This window comes from Pelecanus crispus, chromosome 11 (assembly GCF_030463565.1).
Source record: "Pelecanus crispus isolate bPelCri1 chromosome 11, bPelCri1.pri, whole genome shotgun sequence".
Classification (NCBI taxonomy): domain Eukaryota; kingdom Metazoa; phylum Chordata; class Aves; order Pelecaniformes; family Pelecanidae; genus Pelecanus; species Pelecanus crispus.
The window spans coordinates 31,914,027-31,926,810 of record NC_134653.1 but is presented as its reverse complement, the minus strand read 5'-3'; the positions used below and the strand labels follow the sequence as shown (position 1 = coordinate 31,926,810).

The 12,784-nt window shown below is 36.4% G+C and overlaps 1 protein-coding gene across 1 annotated transcript in view; it reads right to left on the bottom strand.

The window, feature by feature from the left end:
* CLIP1 (CAP-Gly domain containing linker protein 1) overlaps positions 1 to 12,784 on the bottom strand; it is a 59,619-nt gene that overhangs the window by 19,850 nt on the left and 26,985 nt on the right. The window contains exons 9-16 of the mRNA XM_075718516.1: positions 12,024 to 12,128; positions 9,560 to 10,504; positions 8,119 to 8,235; positions 7,051 to 7,108; positions 6,728 to 6,811; positions 5,529 to 5,685; positions 4,712 to 4,877; positions 4,402 to 4,617 (exon numbers count right to left, since the gene is read on the bottom strand). Of these exons, the coding sequence (XP_075574631.1) occupies positions 4,402 to 4,617; positions 4,712 to 4,877; positions 5,529 to 5,685; positions 6,728 to 6,811; positions 7,051 to 7,108; positions 8,119 to 8,235; positions 9,560 to 10,504; positions 12,024 to 12,128 (1,848 nt within the window). The remainder of the gene's footprint in view (positions 1 to 4,401; positions 4,618 to 4,711; positions 4,878 to 5,528; positions 5,686 to 6,727; positions 6,812 to 7,050; positions 7,109 to 8,118; positions 8,236 to 9,559; positions 10,505 to 12,023; positions 12,129 to 12,784) is intronic.

Here is a 12,784-nt window from a genome sequence, read left to right as displayed (position 1 = left end):
TTTGAAGCTGCATAAAGTATAAAAATAAATGGACATGAGAAGATTCAATTCCATGCAGAAATAGATCATAACCCCATGCTCGTGTCACCACGGAGGAAGCCCATTTCTTCTTTTTTAATCCCTGAATTTCTAATTACCACCACTGTGATTGCTCTTAAGACTTCTAACCACTTTAGACAGTAGTAGTTCAATAGATATTCACTTCCAACAGACTGCTCTCTTTTCAGAAAATGTGGAATTATGAAAAGCTGTTAAAAACTTGAAAAAGATTTAAATATTAAATAGAAGATAAAGCCAATTATTGCATTATTTCAGTGTTGTTAATTATGCCCTCATAAAAGGAAATACTTCACAAGAATATTAAAATACATAGGTAGGCATCATACATTCCTACAGGATATCTTGACTCCAATTCGTATTCAAAGTGATTTTATGGGCTTCAAGCCACACAAATGGAAATTCAAAATACTTTACAGAATTTGTTGGTGGTGAATACAAAACACTTCTGTGAATAAAAAGAACACCAGAATTGTCAATGTCTTTAACAGACTGAAAGTCCTATAATGTAAATTTAAATGGTTCTCTTGCACTGCTTTTTATCCAGTTACCTTTACAGGAGCATTATGTTGTTTTATATTTTTTTTTGAGTAACTCAAATTTGTAGTTTCTTGTAATTTAACACAAAATTGGACAAAGATCTTAAGTAAAACTTTATCTATTACTACTCTAGCTTTTAAGCTGCAAGAGTACTTCAACAGAAGGAGCTGCTCAATTTCTCCTACTAGATTCAGGAAACAAAACTTCCTTTTATTCACAGTTTACATTGTTTTCTTGCAACATTCAGCGACAACATAGGCTTTTACATTTAGAAACATTTTTTAAAAAATATTAAAGTGTTTTCAGACTCAGAGTTACAACTTGAAAAAAACCCAAAGTGATATATTGAGAGAGACCATAATTCCAGCCTGTTTATACTGAGGTGAAGTGCTGATTGTGCAATGAAGTGCAGAGAGGAAACCACAGGGTTAGTGCTCAGTATTAGTGTAACCATACTTGATTGTTTAACTATGTGTTTCAATACCTCAATTTTTTTCGCTACTGTTTGGGCCTGGAGAGTCTCAATTTCTTTTAGTTTCAAAGCCAGATTGTTCATCTCCTCCTGCAGCACCTGATTTTTGCCCTGAGACACCAGCAATTTGCCTGAGAGGTCACTATTAGTTTGTTCTAAAAGTGCTACTTCCTTGTGCAGTTTATAATAATCATTGGAGAATTTCTCCTTCTCTTTTAGTATTTCTTCCTTAATGGTGATCAGACTCTTCTGTTCAGCAAGCAGGCTGTCATTTTCCTGAAGTAACTGCATTCTCTCCTTCTCCGTCACCTCATGTCTCTGTCGAAGATCATCTAGCCTCTCGGAGACACAGCCGTGCAAGTCCTGGAGCTCTGCTTTGGATGTAGACAAGGAAACAAAGTCACTCTTCAGTCGCTCGATACTGGAAGTGAGCTGCTCTGTCTCTGCACAGCGGGTTTCTTTAATTATTTTTGCCAGTTTAGTTTCAGATTTTTCTTTCCCCTGAACTAAAACTTCTTTCTCAGTCAGCAATTCTTTATTTTTTTCTCTCAGCTCTTCTACCTCCTTCTCTAAGAAGCTGATACTGTTTTGAAGTTCCACACGTTCCAACAAAAACGATTCCTTGTCCAGTTTTCTGGCTTCCTTTTCTATGGTTAAGTTTTCTTTCATAATCTCAACCTCTCCATTTAATTTCTGACACTCATCTTGCAATTCGGTCCTCTCTCTGGTCAGCATTTCCCTATCAGAAGAACAGGTCTTGAATGAAAATGACAGGACCTGCTTGGCGTGTGATTCAGCAGCCAGTTCATTTTCTAATGTTCTTTTAGCATCCTGGGTCTCTTTCAGAAGGTCTGAAAGGTGACATTTACAGGCTATTAGCTCTTGATTTTCTAGAGTCTTCTTACTTAGTTCTTCCTTGAGAGCTTCAATGGAATCTTGGAGCATGGTATTCTCTTGGGCCAGAGCTCTCTTGGCTGAGACATCCAGTTCGTGTTCTCTCTTCATATCAGAAATTGCATTTGCAGAAGACTTGTTTTCATCAAGAAGCTCTGAGTATTTGTTCTCCAATTCATTCTTCTCTTGAAGAAGAGCTTCGTTGTGCTTTTCAAATTGCAATGACTTACAAAAAACAGATTCCTTTTCTAAGTTCAGTTCGTTTATCTTCTCAGTAAAGACTTTCTCAGCAAGCGTGGCATCTGCTGTGGCTTTAGCAAGCTTTTCAGCAATTGCCTTATTTTCATTTAAAAGTTCCTCCCTTTCAGCCAAAAGCCTTCGCTCTGATGAAGAAAGAACCTCTTTCTCTTGAAGTAACTGGATACATTCAGAATTGGATCTCTCTCTTGAGGCTTTAATTTCCTCAAGACAATGAGAGAGACTAGCAAGGGAACTCTTCAAATCCATATTGTCTTTCATCGCTTTTTCAAGTTCTTTATGTCCAGTCTTGAGTTCTGTTTGCATGTCTTCTGTTCTCACTTTTAACGCTTGGTTTTCACTAACTGTATTGTCTAAACTCTCATGCAGTTCTTCTATACTTTTAAGGAGCATCTCCTTCTCGGACTGCAGACTCTGACTTGTCTGCAATAGACTGTCCATTTCATTTTTTAAGGCTATATGTGTATTTTTAAGATCTGAGTGTTTACCTAGGGCTGAATCTCTCTCTGCAGTCAGAGCTGACACTTTTTGCAGTAGCTCTCTTTGATCTCTGGCCAGGGCCTCGCAAGAACTTTCCAGCTTCTGAATAACATCATCTTTGTCCTTAACAACTGCATCTTTCTCTTCCAAAAGTTTCTTCTGATAATGCTCCAGCTCTTCCCGTCCTTTGATATGCTTCTGACACACCACATCCATGGCATCTTTGTCGGCCTGAAGTTCTTTCAACTGTTGGAGCAAGGTTGACTCTGAAGACCGGAGAGCATTGTTTTCTTGAGTTATCTTCAGAAGGTCTGCCTGTGCTGCCTCTATTTCAGAGACTAATTTGCTTTTCTCAGAAATTAGTGCTGCATTTTCTGTGCTTTCCTGCTGGCTTTTGGCCTCGGCTTCTTCCTTCTGCTTTAGGATTTTTTTATTTTCTGAATTAAGTTCTTCATTTATTGTCCAAAGTTGTTCTTGGTCTTGTTGCATTAATGAAATCTTTGATTCCAATTCTAGAAGTTTTGGTAACAAGGAACCTCTCTCCAATTTTAAAGTATTCCCCTCCTGTGCCAGAGTCTCTTTTTCTGATATCAAACCCCTCATCTTGTCTGACATTAGTTCAATCTCTTTTCTGGCTGATGCTAACACAGAGCTTAAGGACTAAAGAAATAAAGTCAGGGAGAAGGGAAAACAAAAATGAAGTCAAGCAGACAAATAAGAAATGTGGTTTAAGGGCAAACAGAGCTATTGTAATTTAAGTTTTAAAAAAGTGTATACACTGACACACAGTCCCTGTATGAATTCAACTGTTGACAGCCACCACTGATATTTCATTACAAAACACCCACCATCCGCAGGAAAACTTTGCAGTGGTTAAATAAAAAAAATAAAATAAAAAAAAAGGTTTGAAGGTTCCTCAGTACAAGACTTCATCTTGTTTTTAAAACTCCTCTCAACAGATTTTCTGAATGTAAATTACTCTAGAAAAGAGCCACAGAATGATTTCATGAGAATCTTAAGTGAATTAAAATGCAGGGAGTTATATTAGATACTGACTTCCAATTCTCAAATTCACCTTCTATAACTCATTGTCCTCATAATTCTCTCCAAAACATATTGTCATAATTTAATGCAAAACACCACATCAGCTGTGTGTTTAAAGTTAACTTGCGTGCCAATTTATACACTAAATATTTTGCTAAAGCATAAAACAAAGATTATAGCAAATAACTAATGAGGGACGAAAGCAAGCAGCAATATCAAAGAAACAAGAGAAAAAAAAAGAATTACTGAAGTCAAGCTACATACTAAGTAGCTGCACATAATATGGGATCACACTACAGAACAAAATTTCAGGTGTGTAGCACTTTTAAATAAAATAGTTCACAATACATTTTATTTAAAATTAATGCATTTAAAAACAGAGAAAAACATTTGGCTCCAACTGATTGTGCTGAGCCAGATATCTATGAACATAAAATGTTAACGTCAAAGAACCGTATTTCATGGATTCTTGTGTAACCTAGAGAAGACCACCAGTTAGTCGTGTATGCTGCTCTTCCCTAACCAATATTTATCTACCCTGGAAAAGTTCAAAAAAGAAACACTGCAAAAATCCTACTATGAAATGATGAAGCCAGGCAAAAAAAGAGTTATCCACTGGAACAGAAAGACTTAACAGAGTAACAAAGCATACATACTTTGGCCTGTTCTGCTTGCTTTTTCAGCTCCTCAGCCTGTGTTTCTAACTCATCGTTTTTCTTTTGTGCAATTTTCAGAGCCTCTTCCGCATCCAGCAAGTTCTGCTTAAACCCTTTGATATCTGCATCATGTTTAGTGATCATCTCAGAAGTTTCTTTTTCATACTTTGCCTGAAGGTCCTTATACTGATTTTGACTAGTCTCGATTTGCTTTTTCTGATAGAAGACAAAACAATTGGAACACAGTTAAAGAAGCAGCGGTACTATATTCTGCACATAGCTAGCTAGTGCTGTTTAAAGTTGTTCTTACCATGTCTGTTAGTTGATCCTGCATATTTTTTAGTTCTGCTTGATGAATCTTGAGAGTTTCTTGCTGACTCTGCTCAGCTTTCTGTGTTGTCTGCTCCACATTTTTCTGAAGCTGAACAGCCTTTTCATTTGCTTTTGTAAGCTCAAGTTGTATTTGCTCCAACTGCCTAGAAAGACCAAATAAAAGAACATTACTTTTTGCTGACAGCACGACAAGCACAGAGATTAAAGACTCCAAATTACGCTGAAGTTCTATATTCTGTCTAAGCATTTAGAAAGAGATTTAATTATTTAACATATAGAGAATTGTTCTGGTAAATTAAATACACACAAGTGAGACCGAGCACTTGGCCATGTGCAGAGCAACACAGCTGCCAGTTACCTTGCCCCCAGTCTGGGGTTTTGTAAAGGTAAAGAACAACTATTCTACATGTAATTTTTATTTGAAACAAACCACATTTTTTCTTGCTAGTCAAAAATGTGACCCAAGTCTTATATCTCCAAATAAACCAAGCTTATCAGGTAATAAAATAATTAAGAAGCACAATCACGAAACAGTCTAGGTTATTAAAATGTTCATTTACTCTGGACAATAAGAAGCACGTTACATAAGAATTTTAGAATTATAAATGTTAGATGCTCTTCAAATCACTCTGAGGAGACTGTTGTGCATTTAGTATAATAGAATAAGTTCACTTGTCATATCAATGTGACACTCAGGAGCATCTTGTTCAGATATGTATAAAAATATAAAATGAGAAGCAGGGAGGGCAGGAGTAAAGAATTAATGTGAAAACGTTCTGACAGTGATGGAATACCTTTCTTTTAACCGGAGCTCATCATTCATTTTTGTAAGCTGGGCAGAGCTGTCTCCTGAAGACTTCATGATCTCTGCAATATCATTTTCAAGTTTGGCTTTAGCTTCAATCAGTTGTTGTTCTCTCTCTTCTCGCTCCTTCAACTTCTTCTCCATCACTGAGCAAGACAAAGGTTAGCAGTCTAGTAAATTTAAGAGAAAGGGTATGCACAGACTAGCTAGAAGATAGTAAAGAACTATAAACACAACAATGTTGATTCTACAGGGCTTGCAAATTACCCCTTTAAAATTAAAAATTATGACTGTTTAACCTTTGAACTGTTAACTGTAGCAGAAGGTTAAGAACTCTTCAGGAATAGTAAAAAAGCAACTAGTCAAGAAATCTTTCTTTCAGAAGTGATTCACTTAACTTCAGGCCACGGGAAGTGGATACAAGTTCTACCCATATGAAAGGGTAATCAGTACAGTAAGAGAGGTATGCACATCTTACAGGCGAGACAACTCACCAGCTATTTAGTAGAGCAGCAGAAAACAAGGCAAGCAACATGAAGCTACAGTGAAAAAATTACTTATTCCATGGCAGACACTGCCACCAAGGGCAAGGGCAGTCCTTGGGGGATGACTCCTACAGTCCCAACAATGCCTTGAAAGGCTTGCTTAGAGGGTACATCATCATTCTTAGTTTCTTTCTACATTGGTTTTAAATCAAGATGTACAACGAGAAAGATACAGCAAGATTCCCTCTTATGAGGTAAGAAGAAGTAGACAACCAGACTAATGTACAGTCTTTTGGACATCCTTAAAAAGAAAACACTACTTATGGACAAAGCTTCTGTGAATTAACTATCTTACATTTGTAATGCTTCAGTCTGGTCCCCAAGCCTTTGTCTGGTATCTGACCATCACTACAACATGATTTTATTGCAATCTCAAACAAGAATTTAGCTATTGATTTGGAATACGCTCAGCCAGGAAGTCTTCTGCCTTACTGCACTATTTCCTTAACATCACCATCAACTTGCTTTGTCAGTATACATAGTGCCACAAAAGCTGTTTTCTGCTTGGAAAAAAGGCTTTCTTTTGAAGGCATATGCATTTCTGAAAGCATTACATACTATGATGTGGCAAGCCAAGCAGGAAACATACAAAAACACAAAGCTGATGCATTTTTCAAAACATTCCATTTTATTACTTCCTTACCAGTCAAACTAGACTTCAGCTGTTCCAGTTCTGATGACATGAGTGCAAACTGCTCTTCTTTTTGGTTTAGTTTTTTTATTGTTTCTATGCAAGTAAAATTTTGAAAACAAAGTTAGTAAATACTTAGATGCAGACAAGTCCACCTACTTGCAAGGTATGTTACTCTTAAAAGAGGCTACAAGTAATCCTGTCCTTTCCATAGCTGCTGAAACTGCTCTACTGCCAGGTGTAACTTTGAAAGCATGTGGAAAAAAGCCCTTTATTTTGCAGCATTTATTTTCTGCAGCTTTTTAGTTCTCTGTTTAGTTTAGCAGCAGACATACCTTGCATAGTTTGTTGAACATTTTCTGCTTCATCAGCTGCACTAGTAAACTTTTCTTTCTGAAAAATGGATAAAAACTTAAGGTAAGGTTTGGTAATAGCAGTATAATTCAACCACTGAATTTATATTAGGTATTTTTCAAGTACAAAATAGAATAGTCTTCACTCCTATCCTAAATAAATCTGAAGTTTTTGAATTACAGTTTAGCATAGATATATTCAGCAACATAAAGCAAGATTTTCCCTTGCCTTGGTTGCAAGCAAATCCCTAAACTTTCAAAATAACTTCTCCATCAGCTAGCATAGCAACAGAACTGCAGCCACAGAGTCCTGTGTAGAAGATGTGATTTCTGGGCTTCTCAACACAAGAAGCTATCCGTGCTGCTCACAGACCACACAGTGGACATCTGCAACCCTGTGATCAATCTCATACCAGTGTTTTCCAGCTTTACCAGAATGAAGAGATGCTAGACTGTGAAGAAAAGGGAGGATACTGAGAAGATAAGAAGCAAGACTCTTCCACCAGCTTCAACTATTTACTATGGCCAGGGACAGAATTTATGACAGAGACAGTAAAACCTGAAAGCATGTCTTTGTATTACTAACTCCAGTGTAGTTCTCTGGAAAATCCTACCCAACTACAGAATACTTGCAAATTTAATTAAATTTGAAAAATGAGAAATCAGATGAAAAATGCCTAAAAGCCATTGCAAGACATGTATAGCAAGCATTAATTTGTACAACAGTTATAATAAAGGGCCATGTGTTCCTTCATAAGTAGTCTAAATTTAAACTACATCCTGCTTTTGATTTGGTTTAATATTTTATCTGAAATCCATAAACAGATGAGTTCTATGTAGACAAAACACCTGATAACACAGAACTCGGGTGAAATGCTCTTTTGAGGCTGACATGGATCCTATTAGTCATGAACCCTTGCCTTCTCTTCATGAGTAAAATAGCTTTGAAAAGCTTGGCTCAGTCAGAGTTGATCCTCAGATTTCAATTACACTCTCACCATGAAAACCAAAATCCAAAGGATAAAGTCAAAATTTTTGGGTATTACTCACCAAAACTTGAAGTTCCTTTTCCAAACAATCTTTAACTTGATTTACTGCACTCAAGTTTTTCTCAAGTTCAAGAAGCTTTTGCTCTTTGCCCTGCAGTTCTTTGGCCAGATTACTAGCCTAACGAAGATGATGAAATGGAGTAAAATAAAATTACAAACATGAATGAAAAGAAAGCAAAATTAAAAGTTGAATCTGAAATAAATAACTATACTATTAAAATCGCCGTAAGATGAAAAATAAAAGAAACTGAAGAAAATAAATGTGATGTGTTAACTGAGCAAAGCTGATTACCACTGATGACTACATCACAGTACTAATTGCAACTTGGAATATATTTGAAATAATTAAAATTTAGTTATCTTGGAATTAATGGTGAAAACATTATTTAATGGCAGACATTTCTGAGTACATTAAAAATTTCCAATGTTAAAGCATCAGTTGAATTAGTAGTTTTGGTTCTTTATTGTTTTAACTTTTTTATCTGATAAATTTTAGCATTTTTCAACCAGCTATTCAGACCAATACACATATGGGGATGTAATTTTTCAAAAGGCTCTGTACCACACCAAGGGGTAGTGCAGAAACCCAGTGTCACCTCAAAAATAAGAGTCAAAGGTCCACCAAAATCTAGTATCTTGGAACCATCTGTGAAGGGTTTAAGAAAGCTACTTCCAGTTACTTTTCCACTACTCTTACAATTAGAGCTCTATCTTGTCAGGTCATGCATAGACTGGGGATTTGGAGGAACCCCTAAAATGAAATGGTATCTCAGCACTTTTATTCCTAGCTGCAGTGGCAGAACAACTTCCAAGTACTGAATGGCATGCTATCAACTTCAGAGAGACATTTCATTCAAAACCAAGAAAAATCTTGCTAAGGTATATCATATTGCAGTCTGTGCTTCAAAAATGCTGTGAAACAGTGCCTAACAACGTCACTGCCTACCCTCGTCTTAAAGAAAAGCTCCACCAGGATCCTTTTTGCTTTCTTTTGTTTTTAATAGCCTCTTCCATCATCTTGTTTGATGAGAGGCAAGGCAGTGAAGGTACAGAGGAAACATTTCCCCACTGAGCCCCAAGTCACTTTATCAGAATACCTCTATGAGCAAAGGTTAAAAATTTAAGATGTGTGGCTTCTTCTCCCAAATAAGCTAACAAACTAACTTCTCCATAACACAAAGCTTTCAGCAGAGGCATGCTGAAGCCCGCAGCAACAAAATGCAGAAAGAATTAGTTTATTTTTCTTAGTGCAGACCAAGCACTAGAAACCTTTTGAGAGATGTGACCCAGTTAACACTTTCTCTAAACCTTCTCAGATGGTACTAAGATACGCATTCAATACAACTAGTTTTTTCTGTGATGTATTTGCTACAGCAGATTAGAACTGTACAAATGTAAAATAAAAACAAAGTAAAAATAAAAGGATGGATGTTGATACAAACCTTGCTACTTCCATCAACCTTTTCAGTCTCTAAATTCTGAATTTGTTTCTCAGCGGCCTCAAGCTGCTTGCTAAGTTTCTGGATTTCCAATTTACCTTCAGAATTGGCTTTCTGAAGTGCAGCAAGGTCCAAAAGCTTTTCTTCAGCAGCTTTGATCTGTGGTGTAAGACTATCAATAACTTTGGTTTGTTCATTGTACTTGGCTTGCAGTACCTCTAGCTCCTTTACCTTTATTTCAGCTTCCTGTAATTTGTTTAAAGTGTCTTCCATTTCTACTAGATGTTGATCTTCCACACTTTCCAGTTTGGTCTTCAGGCTTTCCAGGTTTTGCTCTTTCTCCTCTGTGACTGCCAACAGTTTTGCTTTCAGTGATTCAATCTCTTTTAAATGATGAGATTTTTCATTTTCCTGCTTCAGTTTTAAATTTGACATTTCATTTTCATAGTCTAATTTAATCTTCTCAATCTGAGTCTTTAACTCTGCAAATTCTGCTGTCTGAGCCCCTACACCTTTGCCGAAAGAAACTTTTAGCTCTTCCATTGCTTGCTGATGGGAGGCAATTGCAGATTCCAGCTTCGATTTCCACAGCTCTATTACATCTGAATTCTCCTTGTTGGCATGATCAAGCTTAGTTTTCAAGGATTCATTTTCTTTTGCCAGTCTCTCATTTGAAGCTGAAAGTGATTTGATCTCTTTCTGCAATGCTTCTTCACTAATTCCAAACTTCTCTTTCAGTGAATTCATCTCACTCTGATGTTCCTTGCTAACTGCTGCCATTCTTTCTTGCAAAGAACTTATTTCTTGTAACAACGAAAGAGAAGTGTCCACATCATCAATGTGTTTACTAGACTCTAATCTCCCTCGAAGCTCAGCTACTTCCTTCACCCGCAATGCTAGATCTCTTTCTAGTTCCATGATGCGCGATTTTTCTGATACCGTGGCCACCTACGATTAACAGCATTTTAAAAAAAAGAAGAAAGAATTATAAAAGATATGTTTAATATAAAGACACTTAGGCCTCACTGAAAAGAAACTACCAAGTGTTGCAAACTAACATCATTAGCGTATTCTTACCAGCATTTTGGATTAGAATACCTTTGAGTTTCATTGTCAACTCCTACTTCTATGGAAATTCTAAAGAAACATTAAGTAAAAGCAAATGCTGCTTTTATATGGAAGGCTGTGAAATAAGACCAACTGTTGTTTCATTTATGGATAAATTATTGCTTCAAAAAAAAGAAAACGTCCACGTCTCTTACGTGCGTATTATATCCTTTCTGAAGGATAGGAAATTATTTAAATTCATTTTTCTGAAGTTATCTAGAAATAACAACTTGCTAAACAACTTACAAACTATGTTTATGTATATTATCAATGTTTAACAAAATGTTTCTCAGAACCATTTTAAAGCAGACTGAAAAAGAAAGGAGAACCCCAAGGTCTTTATTTGTTAAAATAATTGCTTCCAAATTCATCTCATGCCAACCATGAGACTGTCAGAGAAAAATACAAATACATTTTTAGCCTACAGACCCTTTGAAACTCCTTGTATATCCACTCCATTGATCCCTCTGAAAAATTGTCCTCACATTACCTGAGCTTTTCACTGACTGTTGAAGCAGCTTGTGGTATGGAAAAGCATGCAAAGCTACCACAATTATTTCTAATTAGGAAGTTACTGTTTCAACCTCCTTATTATACCAACATCCTGATAAAGATATTACTTACCTGCCATTGCTTTTCAAAAGTACGTATTATAGAGTACATTCTTGGTTTTATAATATTCATCCCTACCTTAACTTCAAGAAAAGCTGCATGTGTGAGCATGAATATCTCTATCCTTAAGAACTGACATCTCCTGAACTTCTGACCTGGGACAAAGTATGTCCAGTAATGTTTTGACAGGCAACAGTATTACTAATGCTACTGGGATATCCATGAAAAGCTTATGTCATGGGTGGAAAAAGAGAACTAAAAAGCCACTGCAAACCATGATTTAGCAAAGCAAGTAGTACAACAACTATTTAAGACCTCAGAAACCAAGCCCCTAATACTAAGTTTGTGTTAAAAGCATTGGCACAGTTGATCTTACTTCTTTTGGATTTAATGAACTTTGCTAGTTCTAAAAATGAACGACTGAACATTCTACGATTCCTTTATGTCAATTCACAGTCCCATTTGCTACTTTTGACTTGGATTCAAGTATTAATTTTGCAGTTTTAAGACATCTTACCTGAATTCTTCTGAAGAAATGAGTGTACATATAGAGGCATACACACACACAACACTGAAGCTCAAAATTAATGCTAATTTTTAAAAAGTGTTCCAGCTACATCTATAGCAGGTACTGATCATGGCAGGAGCAAGGATATGTTTCAGCACGTGTTACACCCAGCGGACTGTGTCATCAGAAATCTTCCACAACACAAATCAGTCTTGTTATTTAAATAGTGAAAACCATTACCCTAGTGTCTTCTAACTCCCTCTGGAGTTTGTCAGCTTTGTTCTTTTCAAAAAGCAGGCTCTGTTCAAGCTCCTTAATGCGGGCATGCTCCAGTTTGGTCTGCGTCTGTTAGTAAAAAGGGAAAGGAAGAGAACACAACGGTGCCACCATCACATGCCAGCACAAGAGGAGGGAGCCACATGCAGGCCGTGCTGCCAGAATCTTCTACCAATGATGAGCAGAGAAGATGCAGTGGATAAAATGAACAGGGAAATGCTATGGATGAGAAAGATGGACTGAAAGTGTAAATGGATTGATGTGTAAAAAAAAAAAAAAAGTAAATAAAAAATCACAAACGAAGAAATATGAACAAAAAAGTTTCATGCAGCCAAGTAGAAGTTATTTATCAGTACATGAAGTTTTCAGCACAAATTAGAATAGTTATGCAAAAAAATATATGTGTATATATATATCTATACCTGTTCTAACAGGATGATAAGTCCCTTTTCCTTGTCATTCCACTAACTTTTTTCTTTAATGTATTGGGCTTATTTTATATATCATTTAGTTACTAACCACGGGACAAAAATTCACCACTGAAGCTCAGGTGGTAAATCAAAACTTTGTAACTTTTTTTTTTTAAATAGTAGCTGTATCTCAAGTCTCAGCCATAAAAATCGTTTTGGCCAAGGCCTGGGAACATTAAGGTTCATTTGTCACTATGTCATGAATTATTTGTATAGAAATAGAAAGAAAAATGGTTGTCTGCAGAACCCTCCTAG